Genomic DNA, 13,556 nt, shown 5'->3' on the forward strand with positions numbered 1-13,556 from the left:
GCCCTTGATTATCTTGGAGTGATCAATAAAAGGTTTTCAGCAGAAGCTTTTATTGCCACGTGGTTAAAATGTTTTTCCTGTGCATCCTGTACATGATGTCTTCAGCTTGAGGAGGAAGAGAACAATCCTTTGCAGGGTAACTGGATTACACAAAGAAATGCAGGCATTATGTTGAGGTAGATATTGCCACTTGGAGTTTTCCCCTGCCATCTCCTGCTGCGTTGTCTTAGGCCGGGAAGGGTTTTTTTTCCTGTCATGGTGCTTGTCCAGCAAGTTTTGAGTGTTTTAATTACAGCAGACCCATGGTGTTCAGGGAAGGGAGGAAATGGTTGGAAGCAAAGGGATAAAATAACTGAGCAAAATTGTTTAAAATGTGTGTCTCGTTGGCAGAAGTGTGTCTGGTGGCTCTCCAGTGTCTGGTGCCTCATGAACCTGTCCAGGAAAGGAAATGCAGAGGCCAGTCTGAAAGCACCGGTGCTGAAATGGGTGCTTGGTGTTGTCTGCAGGAGGGCTTTGTGCCCACTGTCTTCTATTGCTCCTCTCTGAAGTCAGGTGGGGCTCTGCCCTGCTGGAATGCTGACACTGGAGTTCCAGCCTAGAAATACCTTGAAATATTCCTGTGAATTTAGCATTTTATTGGGCCCCTTTTATTGAGAGGGCAGTGTGCAGTGTGTCTTTGTCAGTAGCTCAACAGCAGCTTTCACTTTGTTTTGCAGACAGTTTCCATCCTGGAGCAGAGGCTGACACTCACCGAAGACAAGCTGAAGGAATGTCTTGAGAATCAGCAGAAAATCATTCAGAAAAAAACAAACTGATTTCCTGAGTTCAGACAGGAACTGAAGGCACTGGGAGGTTTGAGGTTGTTTGTGTTCCTAACAGACTGTGTGTGACTTGCTTTAACAATTTTGAGCACAATATATTTTTCAATTGGAATGTATAGTTACTGTATCTGTAAATAGCTTTGTTACTTAACTAAAATAAAAGCAATATTTTATTCCTAAGTGTGGGTAACAATTGTAATCTCTTGTGCTTTCCAGAAGTACAGCAGCCTGCATGTGGACTGAGTACTAACCAGGAAGGTCACAGCTCTCCTCTCTCTGGTCCTACTAAGTTAAAGTGTGTAAGCAACTTGGAGTAGCCAGATGCTTGGCCCAGGCTGTATTAGGCTTGTTGCTGAGGTGTGTGCTGGCTGGAGGTGAGAAGCAAAGTGCTCTCAGGATATTTGGAGCAGTGCTGTTTCACTTCTAGTCTAGACCATAATCGAGCAGGTGAGGTCCTGTGCAACTGGCACCTGGCAGGGTTCGTCTCAGCCCAGTCTCACACAGCAAATTTGACACAGCAGCTGAGACCCTGGATGATATTTGTGTAGAGGTGATTAAATCTGACACATTTAAGTCTGCTCCCATGTGCAATATAAGAAAAATTACTGAGGCTGGAACATAAGCCCCAGCATGTCAGATGCAGGGTGATTTCCAAGGAGATTTTGCTTCATCTTTGCTTCTTAAATTAAAGGCAGGGCAAAGGGACAGGAAGGGAACTAAACAGTGGAATGTTTTCTCCATCACGAAACTCCCCTCTTCTCATACTGGACTGCCTTTAATTTTTGGTCATTTTGCAGATGTTTTCACAGTTGAGTCGCTCATCACTGGCACCCTTCGCCCCTCATTGCTCCTCATGACTTTCTTGGGGCTTGAGCAGGTGTTCAGTATGTAGCTGCACAAGAATTTGGACTTCTGGGAGATCCTGTCTGCAACGCCTCTTCTGCTAACACATGCTGGCAGTCTCCCTTCTTGCAGTAAACTCTGGTCCACTGTCCTGGGGTGACTTTATGAGGCTTGTATCCCCAGTTGTCTCTTCTGTTTATGCTGGATATTAAGTTCTGCACCTTTCAGACTGGTTCAGAGAGTGAGGCGGGGAAGAGAAGCATGCAGTTTCTTTTCAGAAACTGCTCTCTCCCCTCCACATTCTGCTCCTGGATTGTGTTGTCTGTGCTGGGACAGCAGGAGAGAATCTCCTTTGCATTCAGTTAGTTTTTTGGCTAGCTGAGGCAGAGAACTGGGACTGTGGTTTTGCTTTTTCTTGGAGCTGTTGGAACTTGCTCTGGACTGAGGGCCCAGAAGAGCACCGGGAACTCACTCCTGTGGCCCACCAGGCCTGGGGCTCTGCATTCCAGCACAGGATGGACTCATAAGAGACTGAGTGAGCTGAGGAACCCCTCACAGCAAGGACTTGCTGAATTTTGCCATCTCTACGTACAGAGAGAGGTTTTATTGTTTAATATTAATTTCTTTATGCTTCTGAATACTTTGCTTGTTAAATACAGTTTTTTCCACTTTTCTGCAAGGAAATATTTTCCTGAACCAGTTGGGGGAGGGGCTGCTTGAATCTGCTGTCTAGAAGGAACCCCTTTGCAGGTTTTCTCACAAATTTGCCCTAAACCAGGACACCCACATTCCTGGAGAAATGAGCTGCAGGAGCCTGAGCACCTCAGGGTTCCCCTCCTCACCACTGTCTGTCTGACCTCTGCAGAGAGGGAGGCTGCCTCAGCCCCTGCCCTTGGCGGTGCCTCGTGCCACCAGCGCCTGCCAGCCTTGCACAGCTTCCAGGGCCTCTCTCTCCACGTGTGTTGTGGCACTCTGGATGCTTGCCTGAGGATAGGCTGGCATCCTTACTTCACATGGGCTTTCGCTGGTTTGAAGGGCAGGGTGTGCTTTTGGCTTTGGGGTGGTTTTTGGTGTTGCACCTGTTTCTGTTGAGGCTGTCTTGGCTGGGACAGCGCCTTGGTGCTGTTAATGCTCCTCATCCCACATGGGGGGAGCTGGTTGTGTTTTCCTGCCAGCACCAGGAAGCTTCTGGTCCTCCTGGTCCTTTGTGCATCTCTAAGAACCTCTTGCTGGCATGACCACAATATTTCACTCCTTCGTTTGTGGGAGGCTGAGAGCTTTCTCATTTCCATGCTTGGCTGATGATGAGTTTCTCTCTGCTCTGCCACAGACTTTGTTTTCTGTTTCCAGGCTCTGAGTCTGATAAATCATTACTTTCCCTTAATGGAATCAATTCAGTGGCGATATTCTGTGCTCTTGCTCTAAGCTTTCAGTGGCTTTTTGCTGAGAGACTGACATAATTTTCATTGAAATGAGCTTTTGTGGTGATGCAGATGGGTGGGGAGGAGGGGATCAAAGATGCTGTGGCCAATTTGCTGCTAGAAAAAAAGCTGTTCCTGCCCTGATCTGCTGCCCGTGAAACAATGACAAAAAACAGTTGCAAGAGCCTAAACTTTCAACTTGATTCTCAGTGTTGTGGACTGGCCTTTGGGATGTGGGAAATTTAAACATTCCTACATCGGTTTTTAAGCTCAGTTGGTCAGAGCATGGTGCTAATAATGCCAGAGTTGGGGATTTGATCCCTGTATGGGCCATTCATGTAACAGTTGGATTCAATAATCTTTGTGGGTTCCTTCCAGCTCTGTGATTTACTTTAAAAATAGCCTTTGCATCCTATTAATGTGCAGTTTCTAATGTCTTAGAGACACAGAAGTGAGTTGTATATAGTATTTTAGTGAGGATGGCGGTATAATTGCCACATTTCATGTGTGTCCAGAGGTGCCCACATTTGGGCACTTTTTATACAGTTGCTTTTCCTTTTCAGATGTTCAGAGAGAATTCATTTGAAAGATGTAATTGTGCTTCTAAAATGGTTTAAGTGCTCCAGTACTGAGGGCAAGTGGGATGTAAGGTGCTGTTTTCTAACCCCAGTTGGCAGCTAATCCCCACACAGCCCCTCATTCACCCCAAGTGGGAATGGGGGAGAGAATCAGAAGACTAAAAGCAAGAAAACTTGTGGGTTGAGATAAAGACAGGTGATCAGGTAAAGCAGAATGTGGAATTCATTCACCACTTCCCACGGGCAGGCAGGTGTTCAGCCATCCCCAGGACAGCAGGGCTCCATCAGGTGTAATGGTGACTTGGGAGGACAAATGGCATCACTGTGAATGCTTTCCCTTTCTCCCTCTTTCCCCAGCTTTCCATGCTGAGTGTGATGCCACATGGGCTGGAATATCCCTTGGATCAGTTGGGCTCAGCTGTCCTGGTTGTCCCCTCCCAACTCCTTGTCTCCCATCTTCCTCTCTTGGGGTGGGGTGAGGAACAGAAAAGGCTGTGTGTAAACACTGCTCAGCAGTAACTGAAGCATCCCTGAGTTATTGACTCTGTTACCAGCACAAATCTGAAACAGCCCCAAAGGAGCTGCTGGATAAGAAGATAATTCTATCCCAATCAAAAGCAGCACATTGGGAAAATTGCTGTTCTTAACTTCTTGTTCCATGTTGTAGAGGTAACCCAGGGTGGATGGGAGTGGGGAGTCAGGAAGAGAGGGAATCTTACAACCTCTATATGATTTAGGTGGCAAGAAAGGTATTCTCAAAAGATTCTGACAGTATTATCTACATTCTTTATCCTAAATCTCAGCAACTTCGTTTTCCCCTTTACAACCCTCTTACCTGGAATAGTACTTAAAAAGTACCAGCATTTCTGAAGGTGGCTATTGCTTGAGAGGCAGGTAAGGCTTGGAAACTACAGGATTGACGTTTTAATCCTTGTGCTTAAAGACTGAGCAACAATCTCAAAAAAACCCCAAACCAAACAAAAAACAAACAAAAAACCCAAACAAACAACAAAAAACAAAACAAAAAACAAACAAACAAAACCCACCAAAACAAACCTGAGGAGCTCAAATCTTGTTGCCTGACTTGTCTTGAGGCTCCAATGCTTTATCCACTAAGCACCACACTTTTAGTGTGCTGAGGGGAGAGTAGCCTCTGGAATGAGTTAAACCCACTTTTATTTTTACACTCATGATTTTTTTTTAATGTGGGCACATCTGCAGCCTCCCATTTGTGAATCTGTTAACTCGAGGAGCAGTGGAGCAGCCAAGTGAGGAGCAGCCTGTGGTTTGTCCTTGGACTGACATGGCCTCTGCACTGCTTTAGGACAAATCCTGCCTTTAAAACCTCGTGTGCTGAGCTCTGTGCAGGGGGAGGCTATGAAGAGTTAAGGATTTTGTTTTGGTTCTCCAAGGCATGGTGGAAGCCAAGTTCTTAAAAAAGTAGTTTAATTTGTTGCCATTACGTTTGCCAGACGTATGACCTCACTAAACTTTCAGCAAGGGTTCTTTGTTCTGAGATTGGCCCCTGGGGAGCCTGGTGCTGCTGCAAATGGCTTTTTGGCTGCTGTGAGTATGGAGCATGTTAAACATAACCGTGATCTGTGAAAAAGTAAGAATCTTCAAGAACTGCCCACTTTCCTTCCTGTCTGGGAGCTGGAATTGGACAGATGCAACAGCAGAGCTCATTACTGAACAGGCAGAAACAGCAGAGCACTGTGGTACTGACTCTCCTGGCTGGGAAATGCAATGGCCAGGAGCATCCTCTGCCCACAGGCACTCACTGGACAGGAGTCTGCCAGCTAACCAGGAAATAAAATCCAGCTATGATCTAAGTAGCTGGGCTAAAACTAGCCAGCCTTGTGGCACAAATCACTTATTATATAACCTCTTTAAAGAGCTGCTTTTGAAGGAAGTGTTTTTTGAAACAAGTGAGTAGGAGGGGAGGGAAGCTCTTCGTTTTACAAAGGTTTGTCACTCTGACGTGAGAGCAGGGCTGTGTTTCTTCTCTTGCCTTTAGAAACGGTTGGTCTGCAAGTGCTGCTCAAGTGGCAGGACACGATCACCTGTAGTTTTGGAAAGGAAATAAACTGGGAAAGAAGATCCTCTTATTGATGCTCCTCTGTGATTTGACCTGGGTTTAGTGTGCTGTAGGAAGTTTTATGTGTGTCTCAGAGAAAGCTGGGATTTGTAGCTCTGCAACAGCTGTCACTGCAGGCAGACATCACGCTTCAATCCCCCTGCTCTTGTCAGGGGAGATGTCTATAAATTACTTCCTCTGTCGAGGTACAAGTTCTATAAAAGAAGAGCTTGTCAGAGATTTGAATGTGGGGTGCCAGTGAAGAGAGTGATAGGCTTCCAGGGCACAGGTCTCTGGCATTCCTTACTTTCTCCCTGTCTCCGTGTAGCACAGCAGCCCATGCTGCTGGTAAAGGTGTGCTGAGAGCCTTCGTGCTGCACTGCACAAGTGGTGGCTCTCACCTCTGGTGGAGTTTGAAGTTATCTGGTATCAGTTCTGAGCAAAGGTGAGGGTACATGGTTAAGCCAGCAAGCTGGGAGAGAGTGCTGTGGGCTGGGGGAAGCAGAGGGGGATGAGATGAGCATCGTGAGCACCTGGACAGGTTCTGGCAGAGGCTCCTTTTCTGCTTAGCTGCAGCTGAGACAGGCCAGGTGACCACTGCTCAAGGCCAGGAATTTGCCATCTGCAGGGAAGTCTTTCCCCAGTGGCCACCTTTAGATTTCTTTATACTCACTCCATCCCTTGCTCCCTGATAATGCAATACAGCTGGAAACACACCATTCTGTTGTCACAGAAATGCTAGGCTTGAATCAGTGCCGTGACCTGGTGCCAAAAACCTGTCACCCCTGTTCTCCCTCACTGTTTCTGCTCCCTGCAGGCACCTTCCATGCAGCTAATAATTCACTGCTGCCTTCCAGAGACCAGGCAAGCTGAGGATACAGTGGTGCTCTGTGTGGCACAAGGATTTTTCTGCAAATTTCTGCTGGGGAAAGCTACTGAGGCTGGTTCTGCTTACTGCAAGAGCTTGTGGCTTTGTGGAGCATGTGCCACTGGTGGTAGCTGTTCTTGCAGCTGGTGACTGAAAGGGTTAAGCTCAGCAGCTGTCTGGATGGAGCTCCTGCACGGTTTCACTTCCCTCTGGGGTGACTGCTCTTGGCAATGATTCCCTCCTCACGTTTTCACAGCCAGAGCTGAGCTTCCAACTGGAGAAAGGACTTCTGCCTGTTTCAGCTGAAATGAGCACCTTGGAGTGTGCTGGGCACCCGAGATCCTCCTAGCAGCATGGTATGGGGCAGGGGATGAGGGGAGCATCGCTGTTCCCCGTGTGTGAATCCATTCTGCCACCTGGAGATGCTGTAACAGCCACAAAGGCTCTGCCTGTCTCCTGTTACACCTGGTCCCTGTGGTGAAGCAGGTCTCTTGTGCTAACCAGGGTTGTGAGTTGATTTTCATCCTGTGAAAGCCTAGGAATTTCCTTTTCCTTTTGTTGCTCTAGGCTGTGGTTACTTCAGAACACACTGTTCTTTTCAGCCTGGGAGCAGTGGGTTCTGATTTCTGTGTCAGAGTCTTCTGATGCAGGTCTGTGGCTGGAAAAGTTTCTCATTCTAAGTTGGGTTCTCTAGGCTGGGGGCTTTTTCCAGGAGTTAGGGATGAAGATTTTGCCTTTTGGTAGTTGTCCCCTGTGGACATCAGCCAGCAGAACCAAGACAGAGGTAGCTGTGGTGTTGCAGAAACTGCTGAGTGCTCCTGGAATGAGAAAGGTAGGTTTCAAGACTCCTCTTTGTGGAGCAAGACCCCCAAGGTGACCTGTTTGAATCTGGCCTATCTATGTGCTGTTAAGTTAATTGACAAATAACTCTAATGCCACTTGCTCTCCTGCTTAAAGATCAATGCTTGCCTGCTGGGCTGTTTTTTTCTTTGTAGCTCCTGTTTGTTTCCTAAGGGAGAGATTATTTGACTAGTGTATTTGTGTGATGTGTTTCTTTCTTTCACTCTATTATTTATGAAATCAATAGATCTTAAAAAGGAAAGCTTACCACAAAGTGTCTGGAGCAAGGTGTGCTGAGGAAAAGGTGAAAACCTGCCCGCTGGCATGGCCTTTCTCTTCAGCTCAGCGTCTCTGCTGGAGAGAGGAATTCACCTGAGCACAAAGGGGTGGATTGTCCATGAAAATGCTGTAACAGCAGCCCAGGTAATGGGGACAGAAGCAGAAATTCTTGCCTGAGTACCTGCAGGTCACACAGTGAAGCAGGGCCAGAAATACGAGTGGGCCGTGGGATTGGTGTTCTGAATTTGGCAGCCCAGGTGGGAGATGGGAGGTGTGGTCCATGCTCTGTGCTGCAGAGGATGCTGAAAACTCTTATGACACCCTTGAGATGGGCTGTTGGTGTGTTGAGCAGGCTCAGAGTGCTCTGGAGACATTGCAGCTGTGGTGAGGGCGAGAAACAAATCTGAGGAAGTTTCTGTGTCCGGTCCCTTCTCCCACCCTTTGATCGCAGTTGGTTTCCCTGAGTCCTGTGCTCCCTCCCCATGGGTTGCCAGAGCATCTTGGAGGTTTCGTTCTTTGCTGCAATTCCCCCGCTCTGCCTCTCCTCGCTATGTGCTGCCTTCATTGCCAGCTCTCACAGAAGTGAAGATGAAAGAGAGCAGGGATGATTACATTTAATAGCAGTGAAAATCGGTGTGGTGATTGAGGGGCTGTTTTTCTTCCTGCACTCCCACCTATTAAAGTTGGGAGGCAGCTTTGAAATCTCACGTGGTCATTTGGCCGGCCCTGTACCGGGCTCCACCGTGGCACCAGAGGGGAGGGGAAAGCCAGGTTGCATCTGCGTTGTCTGGATTTTCCAGCCTGGCCCCGGTAGATCGGAAAGTCTTTTTCTCCCCTCACTCAAAAGCCCCTTTGCCCCCTTCTGCAAAGTGCCTCTGCCCTAGCCCCACTGGGGTGGCTTGCCAGCCTTTTGGATGCAAATGCTTGCTAATTTACAAGTTGGGGAAGGAGCAGTAGAAAGCTAATGAAGATCAGCTGAAGTCCTTTCTTTAATCCGCCCCAGCAGTTCACAGTCTGGATCAAAGAGCTGCGGGATCAGCTGCCACTCATCCTGCAACAAGCTCTGGCCCTGTCCTGGGAGTCCAAGCTCTGGGAGAAGCTGCTGGAAGTGGAGAGGTGCTGAAATGCCAAATGATAAATCTCCAGTAGGCACTGGAAAAGGTTCTCCCTGGTTTCAAGACTGGCCTGAAATGGACACTGGCATCTAAGGTGTTCAGAGAGCTCAAGGCTGAGTGAGTGACAAAGGGACAGTGACTCCCGTGGTTGGAGCCTGTGTGTGTGTCTGTCTGTCTGCAGTGAGTGGCAAGGCAGTGCAGCCACCAAGCCCAGGAGCCTCTACTTTCCTGTAGCCTCTCAGGAAGCCTGGCCTGACTGAGAACTGTGTGCACCGTGTTTCCCATCACACCCTGGCAGTCACGGGCTTCTGCAGACCTCACAGCTGAGGTCCCAGTTGGTGGGTTTTGCAAAACCCCTTTCAAAAGGATTTCAGGCCCAGTTCTGTGAGACAACACAGGGCTGGAAGGAAAAACATGTACCACTTGTGTCTGCTGGTATGTGTGTGAGTCAAACTACATCCAAGAGTCTGGGCCAGTGCTGGGAACAGCCCTTTTCTCCAGTCAACAATCCTTTCTGGAGACCCACCACATCCCTGCTGAAGGTTTCTCTGCTCTCCTGCCTGGTGGAAGCTGTCACACAGATGGGGGATGTCTCATAATCCCATCACTGCACAGGCATCCTCGGGGTCTTTGCTGGAGACCTGTGAGATGGGAGAGGTCATACTCTGACCCCTCTTCATGGACAGGGATCCTGACTCACTGGAAGGTGGAGTGACTTGTTTCAGACCACAGGTGGCTGTGCTGTGACCTCCACTGGGACATGGCGAGGCAGGTTTGGTTGAAGCTGGCTGGGTGCTGCTGGCAGTGGGAGTGTGGCGTGGCTGGAGCATCCAGCTGTCCTGCCCCTGCCTCAGCTGGCTTTTGCAGCTGCAGTGGCTGAGTCAAGATCAGCACCTGTGTTTCTGTTTCTTTTGGCCTCCCATGGGACACTTGTGGCTTTGCCTACTGGAAGGCACCCCAGAGTTTGGGTAGGGATGTGGTGTTGCAGCGAAAGTTTGGTTTGGCTCTGCACTCGCTGTCCCAAGCTGGAGCTGGAGACCTGACCCTGGAGACCTTGGCCTTTTTCTCTATAGACAGGGATAATATTTGTGTGAAATGGTGCTGTGGAAGTCAAAGCTACATGGTACCAGAGTTACTGATGAAAGACCTGCTGGTATGGAAAGCTATAAGGAACCCCACTGTAGTGATGCTCTCCCCTCTGTTGTTACAGTCCAGGAGATGGAAATGTCAGTCACAGCAGAGGCCGCTGAGGATGAACCAGTCTCTCTGGAGGTTGCAGAACAGCATCCTAAAGACTTGTCCTCACAGTTGCCTGCATCCCTCACCAGTGTCCATGCTTGGCTGAGGAAATAGCTCATGGTTGTGTTGAAATGTCTTTGGTTGGGTGACAGCCCAGGTGCAGAGCTCTGGGTGCTGTTTCATTTCCTGTGCATCTTATGCCTCATCTCTCGAGTGCTTTCTCAAGAGGCTTTCTTGTCTTCCACACCAAACCTCCTCCCTTGTTGACTCTTCACAGGATGGTTTCTACACTTGGATTTTTTTGTCTTACTTCTTCCTCTTTGTCTCCTGAGGGTTTCATTCCTGTTAGGTTCACTGGAGACCTCTGAGAAGTGAGGGTTCCTTCTCTCCTTTTTTCTTCCCTGCAGACTCCATCTCTTGCTAAAAGGTCTTTCTCCCTATTGTGTTGTGCTGAGTGACCCAGGAGTGCGTCCCTGCTTCAAGTCCATTTTTTTGGCTCACCCTGAATATGCTCAGAATTTGCAGTTCCTGACAACCTCAAGCATCAGGTGTGGAACAATCACCACCACTTTGAGACTGGTTTCCCTAGTGTTGGGCTTCAGGTGCAAACCCCAAATTTAAGTTTTCCTTCCCAGCCTCTCACCACTCTCCCACCGCTCTGATCAGCCAAGGCTGGTGGGAATCTGCCATTCCAAGCAGGATGGGGGCAGGCAGCAAGGTGCTCTGGCCTCAGTGCTGTGTGGCTCGGTGACTTGGCTTGGACAGGGCAAGAGAAGGCATTTCCTGTTGTCCAGCAAGTGCCATACGTGGTGTGTTCCTGATAATGCGCAGTGTGAAGTCGCCTCTCAAACCTGACCCACGGAGCTTGTGCTGATGAGATGAGCCTGTGCTGGATAGGATCTGCCCTGGCTGGTTGTGTTACACCTGCACTGCACACCGTGGGTTGCTCAGGCAGTGTTACATCTTCCTCCAATGCGTTTGGGGTGATACCCCCACTTTCACCATTGCCCAGGGTGGCTCAGGGCACGAGGAGAGGCTGCTGCAATAGGCAGGGGAAGGAGCCAGGAGGTGAGGCTCTTGCTGCTTAGGCTGGCTGCTGTGGAATAGAAGGATTTCAGACAAAATCCACACAATTTGGATGTGCTCAACACTTCCCCTAAGCTTGTGAGCTTGACCTGCCCCTAGGCAGCTCAATTCCCTTCACCCCATGCTGTGTGGGGCTGTGCAGCTGAAGGAGGCTGGGGAGGTGGTGTCCCCCTCCAGCCACAGGGAAGGATTAGCTCCCTAAACCATGCCAAGACAATAAACTGCAGATCAAAGGCAGATGAGGTTGGCCAAGCTGTGTGCACTTCATCTGCCCCTCATCACCCAGCGCTCCTTGGATGGTGCCTGGGGGTCCGTGGGTCATCCGGCGGTGTGGGAACAGTGCTTTGGTGGTCTCTGTGTGCAGATTGTGGGGACAGATTAGGCTGCATGGGAGGCATAATCAGGGGATTATCATAGCTCCTCTTATCTTAAATGCCATCTCTTATCTAAATGCCCTCAGCTGTGCCTTCTGCAACAAAAGCTTACAGGTTTGAGCAGAAGTGAGTTCACCAGGTAGTTGCTGTGGCGTGGCTGGGTGAGCAGCAGATGCCTGGCTGTGAAGGGAAGCGTTCAATAACTTGTCTTTGGTGCATGATACTTGTGGAAAGCCTCTGGGCTGGCTGACTTCAACTATTGACTTCCTCTGGACCCCATGCTTGGAGTCTCTGTACTGCCCTAGAGAGTGAGGATTCATGTTGTAGAGCTGCAAATGGCACTCAGAATGTGGTGAGTGAAGGCTAGGGAGCGTGGCCCTCCAGCTTCTCCCCAGCTTTCTGAAACAGAACATCTGCGCTGGTAGGAAACACTTAACCCGTGTAAGCTCTTGTTGAAGGATCTGGGTTTTACTGCAGCAAGAATGTCCTCAGTCCAGGGCAGATGCCTGCTCTTCTCAAAGCCCATCCAGTGTTTCTGCACAAGCTCATTTTGTGCGGGCTGTTTCAGAGGTCTAAGTTATTAAATCTTAGGACTCGGGTCAGGAAAACTCCTTGGCTTCTAGGCTGAAGGAGCTGATGTCACTGGAAGCAGTGCTGAGTGTGCCATGGTTATGTACCTTCCATCAGGAGCTGAGGTGGGTCTAGAAGAAATGCTGACTGCCTTTCTTGAGGTGCTTGAGAGCTGAGGTAGAGCTGACAGCTCTTGGAAATGCGTCATAACTGTTGCAGGTGTTAAGGAAGTGTCTGAAGTACATGCTGCACAAAAAACTTTCCCTCTGCCCAGGACCTGGGTGGGTTGTGAGCTGTGCCAGGTTACACAGTCACTGGGCAAGGATGGACAAGTACCTTGGTGGAAATAGTTACACTATTGATTTCTCTGATTAGCTGTCTTTCCTAATTTCCCGCTCCAATTTTGACATGTGTGGATAGAAAAACAACTGTGAATCTTTTCCCATAAAAAAGTGCCTTTGTTTTCCAGCAGACTCCAGATCTGATAGAAATGTTTTGGGGTGGAAGGTGTTAGTTGCCCTTAGCACAAACTCATTTTGCAATGCAGGTATAAGGTGTAATGGCCACAACCATTATCAGGAACTTGCTCTTTCAGAGGTAATTCTGATTTTTTTTTTTTTTTTTTTTTTTCTGCTACGTAGTCACCATAGATGTTTTCATATTCTCAGTCATGTTGTGGAAGAGGAATCAAGCAGCAGTTTTCTGGTATTCATTCATGATTAGAGACCTCTGGGGTCTTTGAGGGGAAAAAAATGACCCTGTTTTTAATGACAAAGAGAATATTTATTGTCCTCTTTGAAATTGCTTGTTTCTTATTGCTTAGGTGTTCTTAGCCTTCCAAAGGACAAGTGGTTATGATTTCCCTGCTGTTGTTGAAATATAATAGACTTCTCATTTGGTAGCAATGGGGGAAATTTTCTTTTCCAAAGGTGGAAATTTTCCTTACCAAAGGTGGAAATTTTGGGAGTCAATTTAGTCAATTTTAGTCAATTTCAGTGGGAGTCGTTCTGCAACATCAGCAAGATGGCATTTGTTGCCAGCCAGCATCTACTGACTTGCTGTGAGTGAAGCTGGATGAAAGATTTGGGTGAACAGCAATTTTGCAAAAAAATGTCACTTCCTTTACCCTGAGCCCATCCCAGATATAGCCTGACTTTGGTCAGGGCAGTGCTGGGATTTTTGCTGCTCCCCTGTGCTCAAAGCACTCTCTTGGAATTGCATCCAGGTGCAACTTGTTCTTGCTTCTGGCAAGATCTGAATCCATTTTGCCCAGTTCCTAAAGCCTACTCATCTTGTTTTATTCAGCATTTTTTCAGTCAAGTAAGAAGCTGCTCAGTTTGTCCTGTGTTGAAGCTCGTGAAGATGGGGGAAGATAAACTCTCGAATGATCGAAGCATTAGGACCTCAGAGCTAATTTCTAAGATGTCAGGAAGGAAAAGGCTCTC

At 48.3% G+C, this 13,556-nt stretch overlaps 1 protein-coding gene across 5 annotated transcripts in view; it reads left to right on the plus strand.

Moving 5' to 3' along the window:
* The window catches only part of POC1A (POC1 centriolar protein A), a 70,745-nt gene that overhangs the window by 43,998 nt on the left and 13,191 nt on the right, over positions 1–13,556 (plus strand). For 2 of the 5 annotated variants that reach the window (XM_040075957.2, XM_040075958.2), the window contains exon 11: positions 717–1,001. The exons of the other annotated variants lie outside the window; for them this stretch is intronic. In XM_040075957.2, the coding sequence (XP_039931891.1) occupies positions 717–815 (99 nt within the window). In that variant the 3' untranslated portion in view covers positions 816–1,001. Of the gene's footprint in view, positions 1–716; positions 1,002–13,556 lie in introns of those variants that run through there. 5 annotated transcript variants of the gene reach the window in all.

Source organism: Hirundo rustica, chromosome 12 (assembly GCF_015227805.2).
Source record: "Hirundo rustica isolate bHirRus1 chromosome 12, bHirRus1.pri.v3, whole genome shotgun sequence".
NCBI classification, from domain to species: domain Eukaryota; kingdom Metazoa; phylum Chordata; class Aves; order Passeriformes; family Hirundinidae; genus Hirundo; species Hirundo rustica.